This window comes from Bombus impatiens, unplaced genomic scaffold (genome assembly GCF_000188095.3).
Source record: "Bombus impatiens unplaced genomic scaffold, BIMP_2.2 scf_0020, whole genome shotgun sequence".
NCBI classification, from domain to species: domain Eukaryota; kingdom Metazoa; phylum Arthropoda; class Insecta; order Hymenoptera; family Apidae; genus Bombus; species Bombus impatiens.
In genome coordinates this window covers 361,428-384,714 of record NT_176439.1, presented here as the reverse complement: position 1 = coordinate 384,714, position 23,287 = coordinate 361,428, and the positions used below count along the sequence as shown (strand labels likewise).

Sequence of the window (23,287 nt, the reverse complement as noted above, 5' to 3'; positions counted from 1 at the left end):
TGTTCTTATCATAGGAAAAATGATCGAGAAGGTATCGATAAACTCTATCTTTTTCTTAATTTTTCGGTTTTAACAAGAGAACACGCGATGGGTGTAATTCATCAGAAACTAAACGATCAAAGATGTTAATAACGTAGCTCAATCGACGATAAAACAAAATTTAACGAATCATCAAGAATGACTCTACACGTTTCGATCTGCCAATCTGTTTCTCAGAGTAGAACGCCTCAGCTAATATATAAAATACACGATCGAATGTATTACGATACGTAAAACGTTGGAATAACAATCAGCCGGAACAATAACGAGAAAAGAGAATTGCTCCGCAAAGAAAGTTCGATAGAAAACAGAAAATCCACCGAGTCCATCCCGTGCATCCTTTGAGGAGAGCGAAGTGGAAATTTCTCTATCCCTCTTCCTCTCTATTCCTCGTTCGTTCGTTCGCTTCGTCTTCCCTCCCTTTCGTCTCTTGGTCGCTCTCTCCAGGGTGCCAGCCAGTTTCGTGATACGAGGCGGCCTGGATCGATAGAGAGCAGCTCAAGCTCCTTGGTGTTGCTCTCTCTCTCTCGTTGAGTTCCCTGATTCCTCGAGGACTCCTGAAGGTGCACCAAAAGCATTTTCTCTCGATACGAACGAACAGGAACCAAGCACGTAGAAGGAGAAAAGAGGGTGATATGTAGAGAAGAGGGAGAATGATAAAAAGAGGGAACAAGGTCTCGACCTGTACTGCCACCGCCCTAGGGACCACCTTTTGTACGTTTCGGCTTTTTAAGGGCTATTCGAGTGGACGAACTAAGGTCTACGGCCCTGCCCGTGAGACACCGTGCCAACAGCTGGTGGAAAAATCGAAAACGCAGCTGCCGTCTTCTCGAGCGGCATAAATTCCAGCCTTTATACATACCCTCGTCGACACTGGCCAACGTCTTCCATCCGCCTTGATCATCAGCCTCGGAGTTTTCGGTCGAGAATATAATCGTGGGAGGCTTTGGTTCCTACGTTGCAACTTTGCTCGCCCGGAACTGGTTGGCTTGCTCGCTCCGGCATCAGCCGCTCGTCGTGGTTCGACCAGGTTGCTAAAAAAATGCATCGAGTTGAGAGTTATGAAATGGAGAATGAATCTCTTGCAGTCTTGCGGTTTTTAGTACAGGTGGTTTGGCTTGAGTTTTCGGTCTTTGATGTCTTTTTATTCTTCTTCTTCTTTTTCTTCTTCTTGAATCTTTTTTCATTTATTGGATATTATGGTTATGTGTGGCAAAGTTCCGCCGAGTTGAGAATTTTGAAACGGAGAATAATTCCTAGAAAATTGTGAGTTTAGGTTCTCGAATAGACAGGCCTCTCAAGAGTACCTAACATAGCGTCATTGGATACAAAATTAGAAAAGACATATGGAAGCTTCGAAATGGACGATTCAAAGAAATGGAAAATGAAAATCCTTACGACAACAGTCTCCTATTTCCAAATATAAGAAAAATGTGCTTGTAAGTTATCGGCCATAACACTTTTAACGCTTGATATGATATCGAGGTAACCTTCAAACTTCCAACCGTTTTCGAAATGGACGAAGATTCACTTTATGCTGTTACACGTGTCGCGAAAAGAACAGGTGTTTTGACAGTAAACTAGACGACTTCGATGTACATACACCTACGTTTATAGGTATTACAACGCTTATAGGAAACGCGACGAAGTTTAGAAATTATTAGAAAATTACTGTATCCTACATACAGTGTACATATATACACCCACGTTCGTAGATGTTGCGTGAAAATACCTAAACCTCTGTAATTCGATGATCAAATGGTAAAATTTGTCGTAGAAAAAATATCACCTAGAATTTGTGCGTATTCTAAACTTGAAAAGTAAATTTAAAAAACTGTCTACGCCTCCGATTCGATAATTAAACGCAGAAATAAAATTTTCCAAAGTACCTAAATTTCTTTATCTCGTCTTTTATACCTTTCATAAAAAAAAGAAAAATATTAAAACCTAAAATTTGTGTTAGGAAGATATGAAACGACGTTTACGTGTATCCTACAAACCTAAATTTTTAAGAATACTTAAATCTTCGGACCGTCGATTAAAAGGTAAAATCCATTAGAATTCCATGGAATCGTGATGGTCCGGGTATCGTGACCCCGTTCACGCCAGCTTTTGATCACGTCGCCGCGCCGTCCGGAACGGTGTACGCGTTTCTCGCCGCGATTCCTTCGTCCTCGTCTCAGACGGTTTTTGCGTCGGCCGCGTCTCGATAGAGTCGCTACTACGAGAGAGGAGTTTAAAGGTAAACGGGTTTCTCGCAGACGCGCACATCGCCACATCACCAGGAGCTCTGGCCTCTCTCGATCAGATCCACCAGCACTAACGTACGTGTACGAGGTTTCAGCGACCAGACACTAACGTTGGAAATTTTGAACTGTGATTGCCAATTTTAAGGGAACCAACCGCGGTTCAACTGCAATTTAATGCATATATCAAAGATCGGAATGTTTAAAAACGTAAACTGTAATTTAAAAAATTCGTATGGCAATTTTAAAGAGTTTAACGATTTTAATAAATCAAATATCGGCAGATTTTTAAGTTACAATCTGCGATATATGAAGGGGAATTACTCTTCGAAGCAAGGCCGAATTAGGATCTCTATAAAAAATTTGTTGAAATTGAATCAACATCCGAGTACTGGAACGTCGAAGGTTACATCCTTTGTTCGAACCATAAGCGCCGTCCCTCCTCGTCTGACGAAAATGGACCTCTGCCATCGCCGGGTACAAAGCCACCGAGACGTTCTTATTATTGCGTCAAAGAGACGTATTAGACGTTAAGTAGCGTTTAATAGCACCTGTTACGTTACTTCGCCCATTGCCTTACCTCTGTTAATGATATACAACACCCAAGACATAGTAAATATCCAGCATATGGTACATTTACAGTAACTGCTCACCGGTGCACGTGCACCGTTATCCCTTTAAAGGAAGGAATAAATGCCAGTGTAGTAGATAAAAAGAAAGATATCTGCCGCAATAAATAATAAATAATTACTTAATAGCGATAAAACGACATTTTTGTGTAATTTTATGTAAAACATGAAATAAATATTTTAATTTTGGAACGAATGATCGATACAGGATGATTCAAAATATGAAAATGTTTTTTTAATTATTTCGTGGAGTAGATGCTTTTTTTCTTGTAAAATAATATACGATTATCTTATGATCTTATAACTGTAGTTATTAAATATTGGTTTAGTAAGGGATATATAAATTGCAAAATTTTCCTTTTTTACTACTTTATCTTCTGAAAGATTCTTCGTTACTCCATAAGGAAAATTTTGAATTTGCTGTTATTAAAGCGGAGAGTTACTTTGTTTTCCTCTTGGATTAACTATTTCATGAATTTCGGTTGTTAATAAGAATTAAAAGATCAGACAAAAATTAAACGTATTTGTTCGCTATCTTGTATTAGATACTCTTATCTCCCCGCGTGACATATGGCACGTTCACCTGGCGCCCTTGTGCAACCCATCTACTCTCTCGATACCAAGATCGACGGTTGTTACTAAAAATTCTGCCCGACCAACAGATAATTCCATTATTCATTTTTATTTACAGTTTAATGCATCGTCTACCTTCCTCGGTTAAATATTTATTTTGAGTTGTAGTATATCTTTAAATACCCCATTGCAAGGTCCATTCTACTATGCTGTCGAAAAAATACAAGGAAATTTATTTATAGATCTTTCGAAATTTACATTTAAAAAATTACTTCACGTGTAACATAAATTTTTATTTCAGAAATATTTTTAAAATATATTAAGTTCGACAAACATCAGTCTAAACAGAATTACGTTTCACAAAATTTTCAAATAATATACTCCAACTTTAAATTATTAAAAAAAAGAAAGAAATTACCATCTTTGAGGTATTCGTTTGAACTCTTAAGAAATATGGTCCTTCTTCGACGACATGATAAAAATTTCTTTAAACACTATCTATCCAATTATATACTCCGTATAAAACGAACCGTTCTATTAAATTTTCTTCTCTCGATATAAAAACATTGAAAACGCGCGAGCGAGAATTACATGCACTTCAACCGCCATATTGTATAGCGTAAACTTTACCATCACCTAACCAGCCAGTGTTGACATAAATTCCATGCCAAGAACATCAATTCCACCATCGTATAACCAAGTAATCGTTAGCTATCGCGACATTTCCCGTCCACTCGTATAACAGAAGTTCCATGAGCGCTAACGCAAGGAGAACATGTGCCATCAGGCCCAGGAAAGCGAAGAGACTCCATGTCCACTGTGATGCACGTCCAATAAAACTATCCTCTTCAGTCCCAATGTCTTGATAATACTTAATTTCATACTTAACATCGTTCCAACAAATCTCCTATATCTCGACTTCAATGAGAATCTTAAATCCCATAAATGAGAATTTTCGATACAGAAAACCACGGTATCGAAACTTTATTTCGAAAGACAAGAAGCAAAACCCGTGTATTTGACTACGATGAGAATTTTCAGTAAAAAAGCGTATTTCTATGTTATGTTGGACTTGCATAAAAATCTCATCTACCATCGGCGAGAATCTTTTTATAGAACGTAGAACTCCAGAAGAAGGAATGGTATCCTTGCCCAGGTCGAAAATTTGCTACAATCGGAGGCTTATTTCCAGTCGTCCAGGATACGCATATATTTTTATTTTGCTTGGGTTGTGCGGGGCCATGGCCTGCACAAAAGCAAAGAGAGAGGTTGGCCCAAAGCAACGGGGCCTGGATATTCCGGTTCATTTAATCGTTTCTTCGGACTTCGTGGTCAGGACCCTGGGTCTCTCATTCCTCTCTGGGTTTCTTCACGAGGAGACGAGAAATCGAAAGAAAAAAATGACGACGATGTGCCGTGGGTACACAAAGGAACCAGAAAATGGTACCTCTAGACAGCGTCATAGGACGCTGCCACCCAAATTGCCTCTCGATCCCATGAAATATCTTCTTTCGACGAAAAGAAACGCGTTTTTTTCGAGTTTTTCGAACTTCGATGATTCTTGTAACGATATATGCAACGATTAACACGTCGAAAATATTATGAGATAAAAGCCATTAGTGGGTAATGTTGTATTTATTTAAAAGAACTCGTTGTTCTCTCTTTTTTTTTTTAAATCGTGTAGCATGCTTGAATCTTTTGAACGGGAATGAACATGCTACAATTTCACCCAATACTTGATATATTATGTATATTTTTCCATATTATGTGCATTCTTCCATCTTCAAATTTCTCATAAATGGACAAAAATTGCCAATCTAAGCATAAACTATTTTCTTTTTAAATTCTAATATATTGTTCGTATGTCGTTGAAACGGTATATTGTTACTTTAGATTTTACATCCGAAGAGCCACAATTATGTCAATATTTTATTATGCAGATAAAGCTATGTATAATATATAGTTATTCATACATTTCCCAATAATATTGCGTAACTTTTAAAAATTATTTTACAGTTTATTCCTTAATGGATTGATCGGTACCATTGCTATCATAGAATCATGTATCTATCACCAGAAATCCACGTCTGTTAACTATTGTGCATCCTCTGTGCTCTTTGCATGAAATGCTTCTCCTTCTTCTTTTACGCTATTCTGCTTCCAGTATTTACTTATCAAATGAATTTAATCTCCTTTTTTAAAATTTCCACTGCTTCATGGACAACTAAAAAATAGCTAATTAATGATTCTTAATTATTGTAGTATGTAGGTAGCTTTGTATGCTTGATGAATTTGTCATCGTCTGTTTCGTATGCTCCTGTAGCTTTTCACGCTTGAACGTCAGAACGTGGCTCGCGTGTCGACGGCCCATCGAAGAGGAGCGATTTCGACGAACACATTTTTTCCTTCAGAACGTATGCTCAGGCTGATTGAATTGATGAACGACAGGAGAACGAGAGAAGAGGACGTCGTGGTCTCGAAGGAGGCAATGACTTGGTCGTTGATCGTCAACGTTTAACGCATCTGGACCTGTCGTAACTTTAACGAACTCCGAATCTACAGGATGTTTCAAAATTTAACGCTACATTGATATATTAACCCCTCCAAAACTGAATTTTGTCCACTTTTCGTTTATGTATAAAATTATTTTTTTATTAGTTACTAGTAACAAAGACGTATTTTCTAATTTGGCATGATTTTGTAAAGAAGACATTAATGCACTAAAATTTGAGTCTAGTTTTACTGAGAACAAAGTACATTTATCGTTTAGTTAATTAATGATTATACTCAACGATCTTTTTTTCTCGCGAAGTAGCAAAATTAATAAAAATATGGAATAATCTTAAAGTAATCTTATGGCAAGTGAAAAAAGGAACCAAGATTTTGAAACACCCTGTATAAAATCAAGCTAGTAGTATAACGTCGCTCGTGCATCGCTAGACCAAACAGAGGTTAACAAATGATAATTTAAATTTCAATGATTATCAATTTTCATCTTCGCATCGAATCCCGCAATTCTTTTTTTTCTTTCTCTGCCCCTTTTTCCCCTCTTATCTCTTTTCTTGGATTTCGACGACGACGTCAACATGTGCATAAACGAGCAATAAAATCGACGAACGGTGATTTCATAAATATTCCTACGGAATTATTAAGCGTGATTTGCATACGTTGCAAACGCAAACCGCGATTCGCTCCTTTTCATGACGGGATACGCGAGCACGATGACGAGAGCGTGAACGTTTGCTAACGACGAGCGAGAGAAACAAACATCAATGGCAGTATTATTCTTTCACAAAAAAAAAGAAAAAAATTAAACAAGTAAACGAGTAAAATGAAAGTTTAAAAAAATAAGAGAGAAATTAAGATCAACGAGATCGTGGTTTTTGTAAAGAAAGAAATTGAACACACAAAACAGTAACAAAGATTAAACTAAGCATAAGAAAGACATAAAATTATTTTTAGCTTTGTTACATAGATATTAAATGACGCAATCTGGACCAGAATCGAAAGTTAACAGTTCAGAACCTTAACTGAAATAATTAAAGTTTGAAAGCGTCTTTTAAACCTGTACTGCTGTGTTATATCGAATTGCTTGAATTCATTGGAACGTAATTAATATTATCTTCCTTGAATCATTGAACCCCTGAAATTCGATTCTGGACCAGTAGGTGGCGGGGAGATTTTTTTTCTCAACCGGAAACGTATCCGAACTCGTCGCCACTCAGAGCTCTAGTTGCCCGGAAAAAGCATGCGAATGTTCACTCAAACTTTGCCAACAAATACGAGCACGTAGTTTAACAAAGATGATGTTTCGAAATAGAAATCGCCGTGTTTCTATCGTTAATTATAATTGAACTATTTCAGTCGCGAACTCCGCGAGATTCGCCAGATGTAGCTTCAGTAAAACAATTAATAATTCCTCTAGTATATATATATATATTATATATCTATACATTTTCTTTATTCTTATATACAATTATCACAGTGTATTACTGCATGGTATGTTTGTTTCTAAGACACATTCTCTGTTCTTATTATCGGCTGTTACTACTTTGTACGTGACCAAAAATCATTCCGCGATATCATACATATTTAGATCACGTCGCCGCTTGTTCGTCTTCACACTACCTATCGAAAATGACATATTTTTTTTCTTTCTTTCATAATCTTACATCTCATTTATATTTACGTTATGCTTACAACATTAAGGAGATAGAAAAAATTCGCAATTGCATTTCTCTTCAAAAACAAGTACGCGACGCGACAAAAGTACGGGGCTCCTGAGATCAGCGGCGTCGTCTCTGGCGTTTCGAGCAACACTCGAACATGGCGGCGAGCTCGGATGTTCTCTCGACATTTCGAAAGAACGGCGCGCGAGGTGGAAATCGCCTCTCGATCATCTAGCCTCTTCTCGCCGTGTAACGTTCGAATATCTCGCCAGGTTCTCTCTCGATAGCCGGAGTCGGAGGAGTTAACGTGCGGCGTGCACGTTTCGAACTGAAGGGGGCCAGAAACGTGTACGAGGTCGGGCAAAATCACGAGGCGAGGTTAACCTCCTCCGCCTTGCCGTGTCGTGTCCTCCCGTTTCAACCACGAAAACGAAACCAGCAGGGAGAAAAAAAAGAGGTGGAGCGATACCGTGTGGCTCTCGTTGTGAAAGAGAGAAAACGAAAAGAAAAAGAAAAAAGGAAAAGTAAGAGTGACGGAAAAGGAAGAAAGAGAACGAAAGGGTAGAATAATAGGATCGAAACGAGACAGAGCAAAGGGGGAGGGAATGAACGGCCCTGGGAGTCATCAGCATCGCGGCTTGGGCATGCAGGGACGTTATAGGGCCGTAGTAACTGCTGGCACCCCGGCAGGGCCCCACTCTCGACCCCCAGCGCCCCCTCACGCCCGCGGTGGATGGCACCCTCATAATCAGCACCCTCAACACGCCCAGATACCTCAGCAATACACCGGCAACAAGGAATACCCGTATCGACAATGTCCACCACCACGCTTCCATAACGGGTATATCATTGCAATAACGAACCTGGTGCACCTTCTGTGCATATTCTCTTATATCACAAATTTTGCAATATCATTCTTTTTTTTCTTTACATGTTACGTTTCTACATAAACTTCATATTTTGCAAACATTCTTCTGCTTTTTCTTTAGGTTTTTGTGAAAGATATTTTTCTTTAGATTTTCGTACACGTAATTGTTATTTTATTCTGTACCATGTTCGTGCGACTATCTACTACATATAAGGCATTTCATAATGTTAGAAAACTAAACAAAAGTTCGATATTCTAAAGTTATTTTATACTTTACTCTGTACAGACAGTTTAAAATTTCGCGGGGTTGATGACTCCACAGTCGACTCTACAGCCAAGTTAAAAATTCTCGAGAAGATGCGATAGAGTCTTTTCAGAGTTAGCATTGTATGATGCTGCGCAACCCATTCGTATACGAAACTACACTTTACGAAGTAATCGAAAGTGTTACGATTTGTTATCGCTAGACTTTTTTTATTTGCCTATATGGTTACATAACTGTTCGTAACGTCGAGAATTACGTATACATCGGTGTAATTCTTGAGAAGGTCACTTTGTTACGCTATCGATCGATCGAGAATCGAACATTCGTCGATAGGTTTTCGCATTTACCAACATGAATGATCGATATGGAAGGGAGTGATTGTCGCGAAAGTTTTCTGTTCGAGTTACGCGTTACGCCTAGTAAGTGTGTATTTAATTTTCAGAGTAACCGACATTGAAGAGTCGACCATTCTAATCGACGATAATAAACGCGCATAACGTTGTCCTCGAGTTGCGACGCTACAGATGCAATCGTGGTGCTTTTTCGTTTTCACATGCACGGTTTAGTGTCCGTCAGTCCGTTGAAACTTTCGTTTTTCTTTTCCTCTCGATTTCATCGAATTTCGGGACTTGTCTTTCGAGTTTGTTACTGTGATTAACATTCCGCGAGTTGGAAACACGGTATTTCTAGTCTATGAACCACGCGACACATAAACACACGTGTGCATGCGAAAAATACAGATGTTAGCTTGTTCCATTGAGATGATTTTGTGATACTGCTCCTGTACATACACACATGTTGTACGTATGTAATATAGAAGGAAGAATACATATCGACTTGCTAAAAGAGTGACACTAATAAATAGTAGAAGTAAACTTTAAAATTTAAAATAGAAAATTATTAATTACATATTATAATACTCAATAATGAGAATATTTGCTTTCTTTTACAAATTGGCACATTGATCTTTACGTAATTATGATACTCGTACTCTAATAAAGAGCTAAATAATTGCTCAGTTAATTTTATAAATATCTCGAAATTGACAGTCTTTTTATGTGTTATTCTTGTAGTAAATCGACGATATGTAAACATGACATATGTTCACACAACTAAATATATGGCACGATTAAATACACTCGTAAGAATATATCGCGCGGCTAATTATTTTTGTTCAATATGATATCTTTCCTGCAAAATTTATATTTCGCGAGTTTGTGATGAAACTGTTCATAGCTGCATGAGACACCATACAGCACGCGACCTTGAGGGTATTATGTACATACAGATCAATAACAATCTTTAGCATTCGTTAACAGAATATGTAACTATGATCTTTTTCTGTGCCATAACGAATGCTTGTTCTTGTTTGAATGATTATTTTCTTCTTCATTCTCCTCGTCTCTATTTTCTCTGTACTCTACATATCATGTTTAAATCTTCTCTTCACTGGTTATCTTGTTTAGCATGCCACCGAATGTCAACTATTTTTTAAATAATTATAAGTATTGTCAACTTGTTTGAAAAGTGACACGATTATTTTAATATATTACTTTTCCAGCAAATTGACGATATACAGTTCATTTCTTCGTATTGCGTGTACTTGGTTGTCACGTGTTTTTTTTTTTTTTTTTTGTTTGTTACTATCTCGCCTAGAAGCTTCCGTAAAAGTAAGACTACGTTTTACAATGGATTCGTCCCATATCGCTATTTTATGGATATCGTACACGATTCATGTAAACACGCCATAATAAGGAATTTATTCAGCTACGCGTTACTAACAATAATATTATTCTCGTTTCGTATCTAGTCAAACGAACACTGTTTTATTTTAAATCTGTAAACGTATTAGCATTACAGATACCGTTGACTAAAATATAAACCTTGTATATGTCGAAAGATCAAAATGGCAGTTACATAAAGAATATATTTTAAAATCAAATATTGCTTCTTATAATTTATAAAAACTCATTGAAATCTGTAAAAATGCAAATCCAATTCTTTGCAAATCTACGAGAAAAATTTATGAAATTTCTATAAAGAATTGTAATTTGTTATTTTGATGACTCTGATAGTTCTAGTATTAAGATTGATGCAGCAGGTGCGTTGTCGTCACCATAGTAATATTCTATATTCTACAATAGAAGAAAATCATGTTTATTATTACATCAAATTGTGTCATATATTAAGGAATCGTCCGATCAGTAGCACTCGTATTAATTGTTCGATAGATCGATACACGTGAATGATCAAGAGTTGACGTAAATCGTGTTCAAGGAGGAAAAATGAACTCCAAGTTATGCGTATATCGACGTTACGGTGAAAGTACTTGTAATTCAGTGTAATGTAATTCAATGATTCTAAACGATCTATAAGAATTTCTGTGGAACTACTGGAATTGTTAACTACTATAAGTTCTGAATAATCCTCATTATCTGTATTAACTCTGCTACGATCTTTAAATTTTTCTATTTCAATTTTCAAATTGAATCTAATAAATCTAAGAAAAGATCTAGATCTAATAAATTGTAATTCCGATCTATTACGAATTAATTGTTATTTATTATTTATTTTGAATCTGATATAGAATTTTACACAGATATAGTCTCTGAAACTTTCCAAAAAATATTGTTTCCAAAAGTTCTGCAGAATCTTATGCACCAGTGTCTTATGCAATGTGATGCCAAACACCTCGATTTCATGGTAACGTCGACACTCGTCGTCCTTTCTAATATGATCGCTAACAATTTTCTATGTATTTAGGGATTGTCCTGGCGTCGGTACGTCTTCCGGGCCAAACGGCAAGGAAGTTTCGTATCACGGGAACGTAGGCGGGTCTAGCGTGGGGTACAAACCGCCCCCGCAGCACAGTCCGCAATCAAGAGGTCCACCGGCTCACTTTCCACAAGAGTCCGTGGGCCCACCGGCCAATTCTCCACCGTTGCACATTAACATTTGCGGGCAAGTAAGTACCCCTCCTTCTGTACTATCTACGAGTCAGTATCTGTGTGTTTTCTTTCTTAAAAGATATATGTACTCGCAGGAGAACGCAATGCGTGGTCCATTATTGAACATGAGTCCAGGTCTTGGAGCTAGCGGCGTCGATATGGAATATCGTAGAAGTTCTCAAGGTATCTTTAGGCTTTCGAGATACATTGTACAAACATATATTATTATATATGCTATACTATACTATACATGCATATATGATAGTATGCACATATAAAGTAATGTATACACACATATATGCATGTATACATTAATAATACCAGTAAATATTGCCACACATGTTGATATTTAGTACAGATCGAATTTCTATGTTTTTATCTCTTAGTTATTCTATTATTAAACTGCGAATGTTTATGTAAATTCGTATTCATATGATGCAACTAAGGAAATAAAATCTAAGGAGAAGTATGTGTGAAATTTCAACAACTAAATGTCATAAGGGGTACTATTTTGTTATGTTATGTATGTTCTGTGCATTTTTACACCTTTCAATTTCCCACAAATGCATAAACATCCGTAATCTATTTATTATAAATCTGTATTCTACGCATGATACGAAATATTAAATGAAATAAAATTTATTAGAATCTCCTAATAGATGTAACTGGTAGGTGTCTTATTACTTCTGACTGTTAGGTAGTGTGCTGTTTATAGATTTTTGATTTAGTGTACGACCATTGTATACATATACATAGCTTCTTTGACCCTATGGCTGAAAGTGAATGAGAGGTTATTTCTTGTATCTTTATTTCAGCGACAAACCAACTGCCTCTGAGTCCTGTACAAATCCAGCCATCGCCGCCATATTACAGACAGCCTAGTCAAGACGATGGTAGAAAGGTATACGTCCGTGCACTTTACCAAAATTTCTGTTCGATCGTTCCATCACAATTTTTTACTTTCAATGCAAGATCGATATCGGTATAATTTTAGAGTGAATCTCCTTCGAGGAAGCGCCGTCGAATATCCCGAAACGGCGCCGTTTCTGGAATAGAAGTTCGTGAAACTACGCCACCCTCGCCTACACCGTCATTGCACACTACTCCGCCGCCATGGGAGTTCTCAACGGCGCCCCAGAGGCGATCACCTCGAAATCACATGTCGACACGCGGCAGTCCAACTATCAGAAATCGTTATCAACGATACACAGACTCGTTCGGCTTGTCTTACCCTTTCGTGCCCGGTCATACCCCTCATCCGCCCATTCATAACTCCCACCATGGGATTCATAATTCTCATCACAACATTTCGCACCATAATATACATAATTCGCATCATAATATGCATAACGCGCATCAGACGCATCCCCATCATCCACCTGGTACGGGACACCATCCCGCGCAAGGAGCAAACGGCCCTGTGGTCATGGACGTCGGGCAAGTCGGTGTTTCCGGTTTGGGGGTTGCCGTTAGCGGGGAACCACTCTGGCATCCTCAGGCGACAGGTTACAGGATCCCATGCCAGCTGCACGGCATATACACACCGACCGGAGCACACGCGTTCGCACATTCGTGTCAGGTAAATGTTTTATAAAATCAATATCGCAACTAATTTTATAATAGTCAATAATCTTGAACAAATTCAAGAACTAATCCTCTATAAATATGACATCATATTCCTTCTGTATGATCTTATAACGTAAATTTTGTTGCGTTTAAAAAATTTTACTTTTTATGGTATTTCTAGTTAAGATACTAAATTTATATGTATATAAAATTTGAGTAATTATATATATATACATATTATATATAAATCTAAACATTTAATTTAAATTTTAATTAATTAATTAATTAATTAATTAAATAAATTCCTAAAAGAGTTTGAGATACTTAGAATATTATAATAGATAAATTTATATTTCCCCAGGTTACCCACCATCATCATAGTCACTATTCAGCGGCTCATCCGACCCACCCAGGCCTGGTCGGTACAATAGTTGGCGCTGCATCCAGAGGATACCCAACACCAACCGGAGGTCCTGTAGCGGCTCTTCATCACGCTCACGCGCCTCCTCCACCCGTCCATACTACTCATTACACTGCGCACCATCAACTTTCCCAACAGGTACGATTCACCAGTTAAGACAAATTATTATAGTATACAGGATATTTTATCATTACTAAGAGAAAACATTTATCTAACGTTCTTCATTTTTTCTTTGTTACAGCGAGAAGTTGAATTAGAGTTAATAGAGTCCCATCATCATCATAGAGTGGGAGCTACAGCCGGTGCCCCATTACCATTACCACACTCGTATTCACCGCCAGCTCTAACTCAAGTTACCACTCCTACTCCTACTCCTATATTCTTATCAGAAACGAGGAACAGTCAATTGGAAATGATTCAAACCAGAACTCGGCGCACACCGTCCAACGTTCACACGCTCAGACGACCAAGGTCGAGTAGATGGAGAGGTACGCCTCCGATAGCACCGGCTACTTATTCAGGATTCCTGTTACACTTCTTGTAAGTATCACTTTGTCGTTACTATTGATACCAATCGGTGCTGCCCAAGGAAATACATAGACATCTTCATGTCTATGAGTGAAAAAAATCCCCGTTGTACTTCGTTAATGCTAAATGACCTTTAGTTTTATATATATACATCCAAGGTATAATGCTCTTGGGTCCCATTTTTTTAGTTGCAATCGCAAAAATATGAATGTACACCTACATTCTATTGATATTAATAAAAAATATGGACTAAACAAATAGAAAAGAATTATTATAAGATTTGTAAAAAATCTACTATGAATAGTCATGATTCAATCTCATTTATGACGAGTTCGTTTAATTTACAAAATTTTGCAATTTACAGTGCAATGCTCAGCAATCCACCATTATCTCCGTACAGTCAGGCGGAACTATCCTCACCGGACTCAGCGACCGAAAATTACGAAGCACTGCTCTCTTTGGCAGAGAGACTAGGAGAGGCTAAGCCACGAGGACTGACTCGGGCTGAAGTGGAGCAGTTACCCTCGTATAAATTCAACGCGGAAACACACCAAGGAGACCAAACCAACTGCGTGGTCTGCATGTGCGACTTTGAAGCTCTGCAGTCACTGCGTGTTCTACCGTGCTCGCACGAATTCCATTCTAAATGCATCGACAAGTGGCTTAAAGTAAGTTTATTGAGAATAATACGATTCTATATAGACCATTAGCGATCCACTATATACATCGAGGCTGATACTTTTGTGGTGGATCGTCAATTCGTTCTATTACATACTAAACTAACAGTTGAAGAGCTTCCTGAAATTAATTATTATATAATCATCTATAAACTAAGAATATTATTTGAGGCTTGAGACTTGCCTAAATTAAATTTCAATTAATGACCATAATTTATTAATTTTTTAATTACAGTCAAATCGAACGTGTCCAATATGTCGCGGGGATGCCGGAGAATACTTTGGAAACAGCGGGACCGGTAGCGACTGACGCCAAGCCGCTCAAGTACACTAGCGCCAACTGTCACGGATCTCAGGGACGCTACTCAGCACAGAGCTTCCAGCGATCACGTTGCTGGTTTGTGCAAATTTCTGTTGACAAGCATTTCTCGCCTTTTCTCTGACCGAGTCGTTAGTATGTCACGGTTCATCACCTCGATTTTGCGAAGAGGAGAGGATTGGGAATGAATGAAACACGGAAAACAAAAAAAAAATATAAGGGGGATAAAAAAAACATAGTAAAATTCAGGGTATGTTGTCAGGGTGTTTGGTGTCGAGAAATGGACCACACACACGCAATAAAAGTACACGATTTAAAATTGCAGCATGCAACATTTTTACAATGCGAATTAACGTCTCTGCGTTTATTCCATTATTTTTTCTCGAGAATAGACAAGTCTGACAGGTTTGAGAAAGAAAGAGTGTATAATAACAAGTAATGAGCAAATCAATCAAGATTGAAAGCAATGAAGGAAATTTCGGAGATTTGTTAAAAGCTATCAAGCATTTCAGGTCAAGATTAAAGTCTGACTTAATGTATTCGTTTTGTTTCATCGATGCGCTTCGAGTTTAATCGTGTTTAATGCTCGTTTGTTGTTTTTTCCTTTTCATATTATTACTTCGTCAAATTGTGAAGTTTATTCTGTACATAATTACTTACGTAATACGCAAAACTATAATCGCTACTTTCCATTAACGTTCCAGTTTTTATTACTATCACGAGTACTACTACTACTACTATTATTATTATTATTATTATTATTATTATTATTATTATTATTATTATTATTATTATTATTATTATTATTATTATTATTATTATTATTATTATTATTATTATTATTATTATTATTATTATTATTATTATTATTATTATTATTATTATTATTATTATTATTATTATTATTATTATTATTATTATTATTATTATTATTATTATTATTATTATTATTATTATTATTATTATTATTATTATTATTATTATTATTATTATTATTATTATTATTATTATTATTATTATTATTATTATTATTATTATTATTATTATTATTATTATTATTATTATTATTATTATTATTATTATTATTATTATTATTATTATTATTATTATTATTATTATTATTATTATTATTATTATTATTATTATTATTATTATTATTATTATTATTATTATTATTATTATTATTATTATTATTATTATTATTATTATTATTATTATTATTATTATTATTATTATTATTATTATTATTATTATTATTATTATTATTATTATTATTATTATTATTATTATTATTATTATTATTATTGTAGTGATAGTTGTATTTTTAATCCTACGAATTGTACATATATACTCGCATAAACGCGCTCCTATCACAATGAAACATACACTACAGCCAATTTGATTTTGTAAGTAATTTTTTTTGTATTTTTTCTCTTTGGGCACACAACCAAATGTAGCGTGAACATTCTTTTCTTTTCTTTTTCTCGCGGCAAACAAGTTAAGATATATCATTATGTGGAGTAAACCGATTAGAGGAAAGAAAAGATTCGATCTTTCTAACCTATATATATATATATATGCTTTACGTGTCTTTTTACGTAGATCGGATAATCACTCTTTTGTCACGTCGAACTCGTAAGTGTTTTTCTATAGCGACTAGGGATTGTAGATAAAAAAAGAAAAATTATTAAATTATTTTGTCAGATGACGTAAATATTTTGTAAATAATCTGGCGAAACATTCGATGTTCGTTTTGAGGAACACAAAAGGTAGCAGATCCGTTTTCCATTGTATTCACTTCGTCGCGGATCGTTTTCTTTCGCCCGAAAGATAAGTTTCCCTAATACTATTACTGATTCACAGGCTATCGTAGAACGTAGAATTAACGGGGGGAGGGGGAAGGAAAGGTAAATGGATCAAATATTGTTCGAAACGTGACGAAGATTAAAGAAAAGGCTCTTCAGCAATAGTTTTCATGCAAAAAAAAAGGAAAGAAAGCTGCGTAAAGAAGATACAAAACTGAACAAAAAAAAAAGATAAGAACACTGCTTCTGTTTCCTGTGTATCTACCTCTAAATAGAAGAAATGAAACGATTCATATTTTTTTATACACACATCTCATAAACAATAAACGTACGTACGCTAAGAAAACCAAAAAAAGAGAGAGAGAAAGAGAGAGAGAGAGGAAGGGAGACAGAGAAAGAAAAACCGCTGGATAGAAGAAAAAGAGAAAAAACGAGTTAACCGCGATTTTTCGAATTTCCACGAATATTAACCGTAATTAACTAAATTAAAGATTAAGATTTACCTGGTATATAAAAAGAAATAAGATAACTTGTATTTAGAAGTCTCTAACAGAGAAAAAAAACAGAGTTTATGAATTAGAATACTATTGGATTAGACACGTATTTAAAAATAAATGAAAGATTGATTCGTTTTTGAAAAAAACGTACGTTCCCAAGGTTTTTCGTAAAGGGCTTTCATATTAATCTCAACTGAGCGATACCACGTGGAAAGAGAGCGCTTTTGTTATCGGAAAATTTGAAATAATCTTTCTTGTTATTCATGAGGCTCTTCATACTTGTACAAGTATGATCAATTAGCAAATTTCTGTTGCGCTTTATAGTTAAATGAAATTGTTATGTAAAAAGTTTCTTACGCAATTGCTATAATAATCTATAATAAAATTTACTTGTAATCGATTTGTTTTAGATTAGTAAAAATTTTCCGAAGTTAATTCTTTTTTTTCTTCTTGTATTCTTTAAGAGTTCGTTCTTTTTCTAAAGATATACATAGTAAGTAGTTGGTAAATAATTATATTAATTGAAAATTCTATTTGTTCTCAGTTTTTTGCGTTAGTTAGTTTTTAATGTAATCGATCGATGAGATGAAAATCACGTGGTGTGTCGTACAGTGAAAGGTAACGGTCGGACATCATCAAACGTAATCGAAAGGCGGAAAAACGCATGACACCGCGATCATGTTCGTACCTCTTTGACCTTATCCTTCCATTTTTTATCGCGTGCCTTTACTTTACTGACCGTGTATCGGGAAAAAGACTATGGGAGTTCTCATGCGAAAAGTCGACGAAGGGAAGAGATATGGGTTATTATCATAAAGGAAAGCCGAATCGACGCGAATCATGTTCGTTATTTCAGAGAAACAAATGTAAAAGAAAAGAGTGGAACGACATAAAGCACAAAAACAAAACCATGTGGTGACAAACGTGTCTGATGAATCGAAATGCTTCGTCGTTGTGCATCTGCGTATAGTTTATTATAAAATAGAACATCAATAGCGCTTCGATATTAAAAAAATCGTTTGAATATCGTTTTTGTTAAATTTTGAAATATTCCAATTAGAATTCGATACTGGAAAGGAGTTTCTCGATTTATTTTAATATTCTATAATTTTGATTTTTAAACTTTATACAAGTTTGTTCGAATAATATTGATACGTTAGATTACCGATATTATCTAAATCCGCTGATCTGTAATTCGTTCTCAGATGAACACGATAAACAGTTCGATTTATCCATAAACGAAACTCGTCCGTGCAAACGCATATACGTAAAACATGTACTTTTTAGTAGCTTTGTACAGGTCTAAGGCTGCGTTCGCGAAAAGTTACCAGATGCAAGTGGCGTGCGTCGGAAACAAGCAACAGCTCGTTTAAAATTAGTAGGCCTGCTCGAGGTTGCCGACATCTCGCTCCTCCGCTATTCGTTTCGTTATTCCACCACTCAGCTTCTATCTTCTTGTCAATTTTCTCGGACAGAGAATTGAAATCGGTAATCGTATAATCTCCGTCGCTTAAAAAGCAAAAATAATACCTATATAACAATCGAAATATGTATGTAAAATTATATACATACTCGTATATAAATATAGAGGGGAAAGCGGCTTTGTGCGACAGCGGATGTCGAACGAAGCGACGCAAATCAAAAGTCGATTTCCTTACCGATTACAACCACCTCTTGTTCAAACTGCGTTTCGTTTCTATCAATCGCGCGCTTTGTTCCCATCCGCGTCATTTGCATCTATGTGGCGCGTCGCGTAAACCCAGCTCATTATCGAACACAATATCAAAAACTCGTGTGCGTGTGTGTGTTCGTGTTGCTGTGTGTATATTCAAAATGGAAAGAGAAGGAAAAAGAAAGAAGAGTAAGGAAGGTAAAGACAAATGAAAGAGCGTTGGTTTTTCCTAGATGCGTTATAAGAGAACACATATCACTTTTCTCCATCGTATATCCACGCGTCTCGCACGCTCGCCCTCTTTGTCGCATTTTACACCCGGGAAGGAGAGGAAATAGGAAGAAAGGCTCACATTTTTTTACTAGTTTAAGACCATGAGAGTGAAAACGAGATGAAGAGAGAGAGAGAGAGAGAAAGAGAGAGTGAGTGTGAGGTTGTCAAAAGGGACGAGCGTTCGATTGGAAGGAGCTAATGCCGAAGAAATCATCCCTATCAAGGGATTAAGAGTATTTTCCATTCTATCCTATATTACTTCCAAATTTTGAACTATTACTTGGTTCGATTTTTCGTAATGTTATAATCCGAAAAAGAATTACGAACTTTAGCATCCATCGTTCGAAGTCTGTTTATCTTACTTATTAAATATTATATTATAAATACGGCGTTAAACATTAAATCTGTACAATCCGTGTATGTGTATAAAATTTCAACTGGGAAAAGATATAACCAAACGTTGTAGGAATAACATGGAATAGTATCAGAATTAAACCATACTTGTTGTAATCGTTGTTTCTGTAGAGATGAGTTTCTCTTCTTTTCTTTCGGCTTTTAAATCGCCGATAATGTCGACTTTCGGCTGTAGTAACCTTGGCCCGTCCAACGCTCCGTCCCTTGATACGCTTAGACTAAGGTAGCATAACGAAATCCATAATGCGTACCTTAAACACACCCTGAATCCTAGTGTACCAGTCGCAGCAGAAAAACCTATGATCGGTTCCTGGAACGTCCTGTATCGTCTTAACGCCAATAGTTAAATTCAATTCGAAGAAAATGCTCTACGAAGCTTTCTTTTCTCGTTAATTACCGAGAGGCGATTTTTTAATAATACAGAGCATGAAAAGAGAAAGAGATGATAAGAATTTTATTTGAATGCATGTTCGAAGAACCGGTCACGAAACAGTACCAAAAGTAATTGTTCCGACGTATGAGTTCGCCCAAGTTGCTTTTAGATATAAACGATATAAACCCTTATATCATTTGTATATAGAAAGAGAAACATGTATTCGTTTATACATACTGTACATTAGACACGTATCACGTGTTGAAATCGCAGAAAGAAAAAAAAAAAAAGAAAACAAAGGAAGAACGTGCAATACGTTGCTTCGAGTCTCAATTACTTGGAGGATGAAGAAAGTAGCTGGCTTTAAAACGCGTAATATTGAAGTTGCGCGTTAACTCGACTGTTGCGTCGGCGTTGCTGAGGCCAGCTGCGCGTTCAACTGATTTATGCATATCGAAGGCCGCCGTTGAAGAATTCATCTTCTAAAAGCCGAATGTGTACTGGACGCAGCGGCGCGAAAGCCCTCGCTGAAGTAACAACGATCGATTTCGGCCTCTTCTTCTTCCCCTTGTTTCGCCTTTCGCGTTACTGTTTAAAACGAATTTCTATTTGTCTTGCTTTCTCTTTTTTTCTTCTATATTATTTTGGAAAAGTCAACGAATTCGATGCAGTATTATAACAATGATAGATTCGCGTTACCCGAGAATCATAAGTACGTATAGCAGTTTTCGCACGGTTGGCCGAACAGCAGACGACATTTCATGAATCAAAATATCATTTTTAAAGAACGTCGTAATCCAAACCGAAAACCATATCCAGTGACCTGACGTCTTGTTTCGAATTGTCGATAAATCCGGAGAAACAGCAATAAATCAAACGATCTATAGAAAGAGAAAAATACATTGATATTTCGCATTCAAAATGTACGAACGCATAACTTCATTGTTTGCGGTTTACCATTCGTTTTATTTAGCAGCTCCTTTGAGACAACGATGAAGAAGCACAATACGTTCACTGAATCACTTCACGACATATAGTACAAGCATGCCATTAGTTTAGAGTAATTTGTTTCTCGTTTCCTTTTTTTTTTCTTCACGACGGGAAAGTATTCCCTCCTGCGAGTGGTGCTCTCTTATCGTACGTTTGTTCGTTTTTCCAAACTTATGGGTAGCGTATACAATTAACTAACATGGAGATATCTGAAATGAACCAGCATATTGAAAAGAATTTCGAACGCGCTTAATTTAAGAAATAAAAATTAATTATATTAATTCCTACTTACTATGATATACATATTAAGTTTTCTAATTTTTTATGGGAAAGATTTTCCTCTCTGTTTTCCTTCTTATTTATTAATATTAATTTCCATATGTTATCATTTGCAAGAAGCACGTGGCTAGAAGCATTTTATATGTCTTCTTCAACGACGCGTTAAGATTATAAATCTCGTTGAAAATCAATATCGTCTAACAATAAAGATTCTTTTTCGCTCCTATACATGATGTACCACAAATAACTATATCACACTTAAAAAATACATTAACATCCCTCCCTTCGCTCCTTCGTATTATTTCTTCTTCATTTTTCTCTTTTATTGGCGTGGCTAAGTAGATTTCTCGCTCTGTTAATAAAATAAATAGCGTGTAATAATTGGGATGGTTCGAGACGTTGTCCTCGGCAGCGTGAACTTGTGTAACAATTTTTATATATTTTATTCGTAGAATTGAATATATCGCCGCTGCAACTGCTGCTGCTGCTGCTGCTGCTGCTGATACCACTATTTCTTTGTTAACATATACGTATATACCAGAAATGCGTTAGACGCTTTTATACAAACTCGATTTAACGTTTTTTAGTTGTACTGCAATATTTAATTTGTTCGTTAGTTATTGTTGTTATTAGTTATTATTATATATCATTACCATTAGCATTATTATTATTATTATGTTATTATTAACTTACCGTATCGGTTCATTAAATTTATCGATAAATACATTGTAATATCGCTAATATCGGAGGAGCATATTGTTAAATAACCAAAATGCGACACGAACTTCTGTATACAAATCAGAAATGGGGAAAAGCTTCGATGATTAAAAAACATCGAAGCGAGCTGAGTATCAGTAAACTATTGTACAGACGCGAAGATAACGATGCCAAACATTATATGTTATTAATACGGATACTGCTGCTACTACTATCGCTATCGTCTACTATCACTTTCATTATCATTATCATTATTATTATTATTATTATTATCATTATTATTATTATTATTATACTTATTATTATTAATGTTAATATTAATATTATTATTATTATTATTATTATTGAAATATTATCGATCATTATTATTATGAGATTACACGACCTTTTTTTTTCACGTTGTGCTCCGAATGAATTTCTTTTCTCCGTTCATGCGTCTATTCATTCATCAACATATCCTTGTTATTTGTCATATGTAATTTCCATGAATCGTTAACTGCGGTCATAATTGATTTGCTCTAACATCGCATTATGCGGTTCGAGTGTATCGGCAGAATTTCCAAGCGAACAAGTACGTAGTTTCTCCTCTTGTAAATTGCGAACCTCGGTCGATACGCCAAACCATATCCGTACACGTTTATCTTTTTTTCTCTTTTATACACTATACAGTCAACACAGTAATGTGGTAAAAAAAGTTTCGGGACCAAGTTACGTCGACTAGAGTGTTAAAAAAGTCTTTCAGAATGAGAAACGTATCCATGCCTGTACGTTTTCGTCAAAATAAGTCGTAAAATATCCATATTTACAGATAGTATAAGGTTTGAACCCATGCTTCGCTAAATTAGAAAGTGGCATTTTTTGCTTCCACCAGACAAGTGCTATCGAAGGAGAAACAGTGGGCCAAAAATTTTAATTGGCTGCTCTAAAACGAAATTTAGTTCTAAGTCCTAAACTCGTAACGGTTCATTCTCGCTGGCATAATATTCCATCGACTTCGGTTGAACGTTGCGGAGACGCGT

General features: G+C 36.0%; 1 protein-coding gene across 7 annotated transcripts in view; it reads left to right on the top strand.

Moving 5' to 3' along the window:
* The window catches only part of LOC100746954 (RING finger protein 44), a 36,291-nt gene extending 20,831 nt beyond the window's left edge, over positions 1 to 15,460 (top strand). For 2 of the 7 annotated variants that reach the window (XM_012383892.3, XM_024367204.2), the window contains exons 2-11: positions 5,811 to 5,983; positions 7,929 to 8,497; positions 11,553 to 11,754; positions 11,833 to 11,920; positions 12,553 to 12,638; positions 12,732 to 13,316; positions 13,665 to 13,862; positions 13,966 to 14,264; positions 14,617 to 14,920; positions 15,165 to 15,460. In XM_012383892.3, the coding sequence (XP_012239315.1) occupies positions 8,262 to 8,497; positions 11,553 to 11,754; positions 11,833 to 11,920; positions 12,553 to 12,638; positions 12,732 to 13,316; positions 13,665 to 13,862; positions 13,966 to 14,264; positions 14,617 to 14,920; positions 15,165 to 15,239 (2,073 nt within the window). In that variant the 5' untranslated portion in view covers positions 5,811 to 5,983; positions 7,929 to 8,261 and the 3' untranslated portion in view covers positions 15,240 to 15,460. Of the gene's footprint in view, positions 1 to 5,810; positions 5,984 to 7,928; positions 8,498 to 9,565; positions 9,590 to 11,552; positions 11,755 to 11,832; positions 11,921 to 12,552; positions 12,639 to 12,731; positions 13,317 to 13,664; positions 13,863 to 13,965; positions 14,265 to 14,616; positions 14,921 to 15,164 lie in introns of those variants that run through there. The other 5 variants (XM_003484810.4, XM_012383901.3, XM_033320520.1 and 2 more) reach the window with 3 other exon arrangements.
* Positions 15,461 to 23,287: the final 7,827 nt, after the last annotated feature.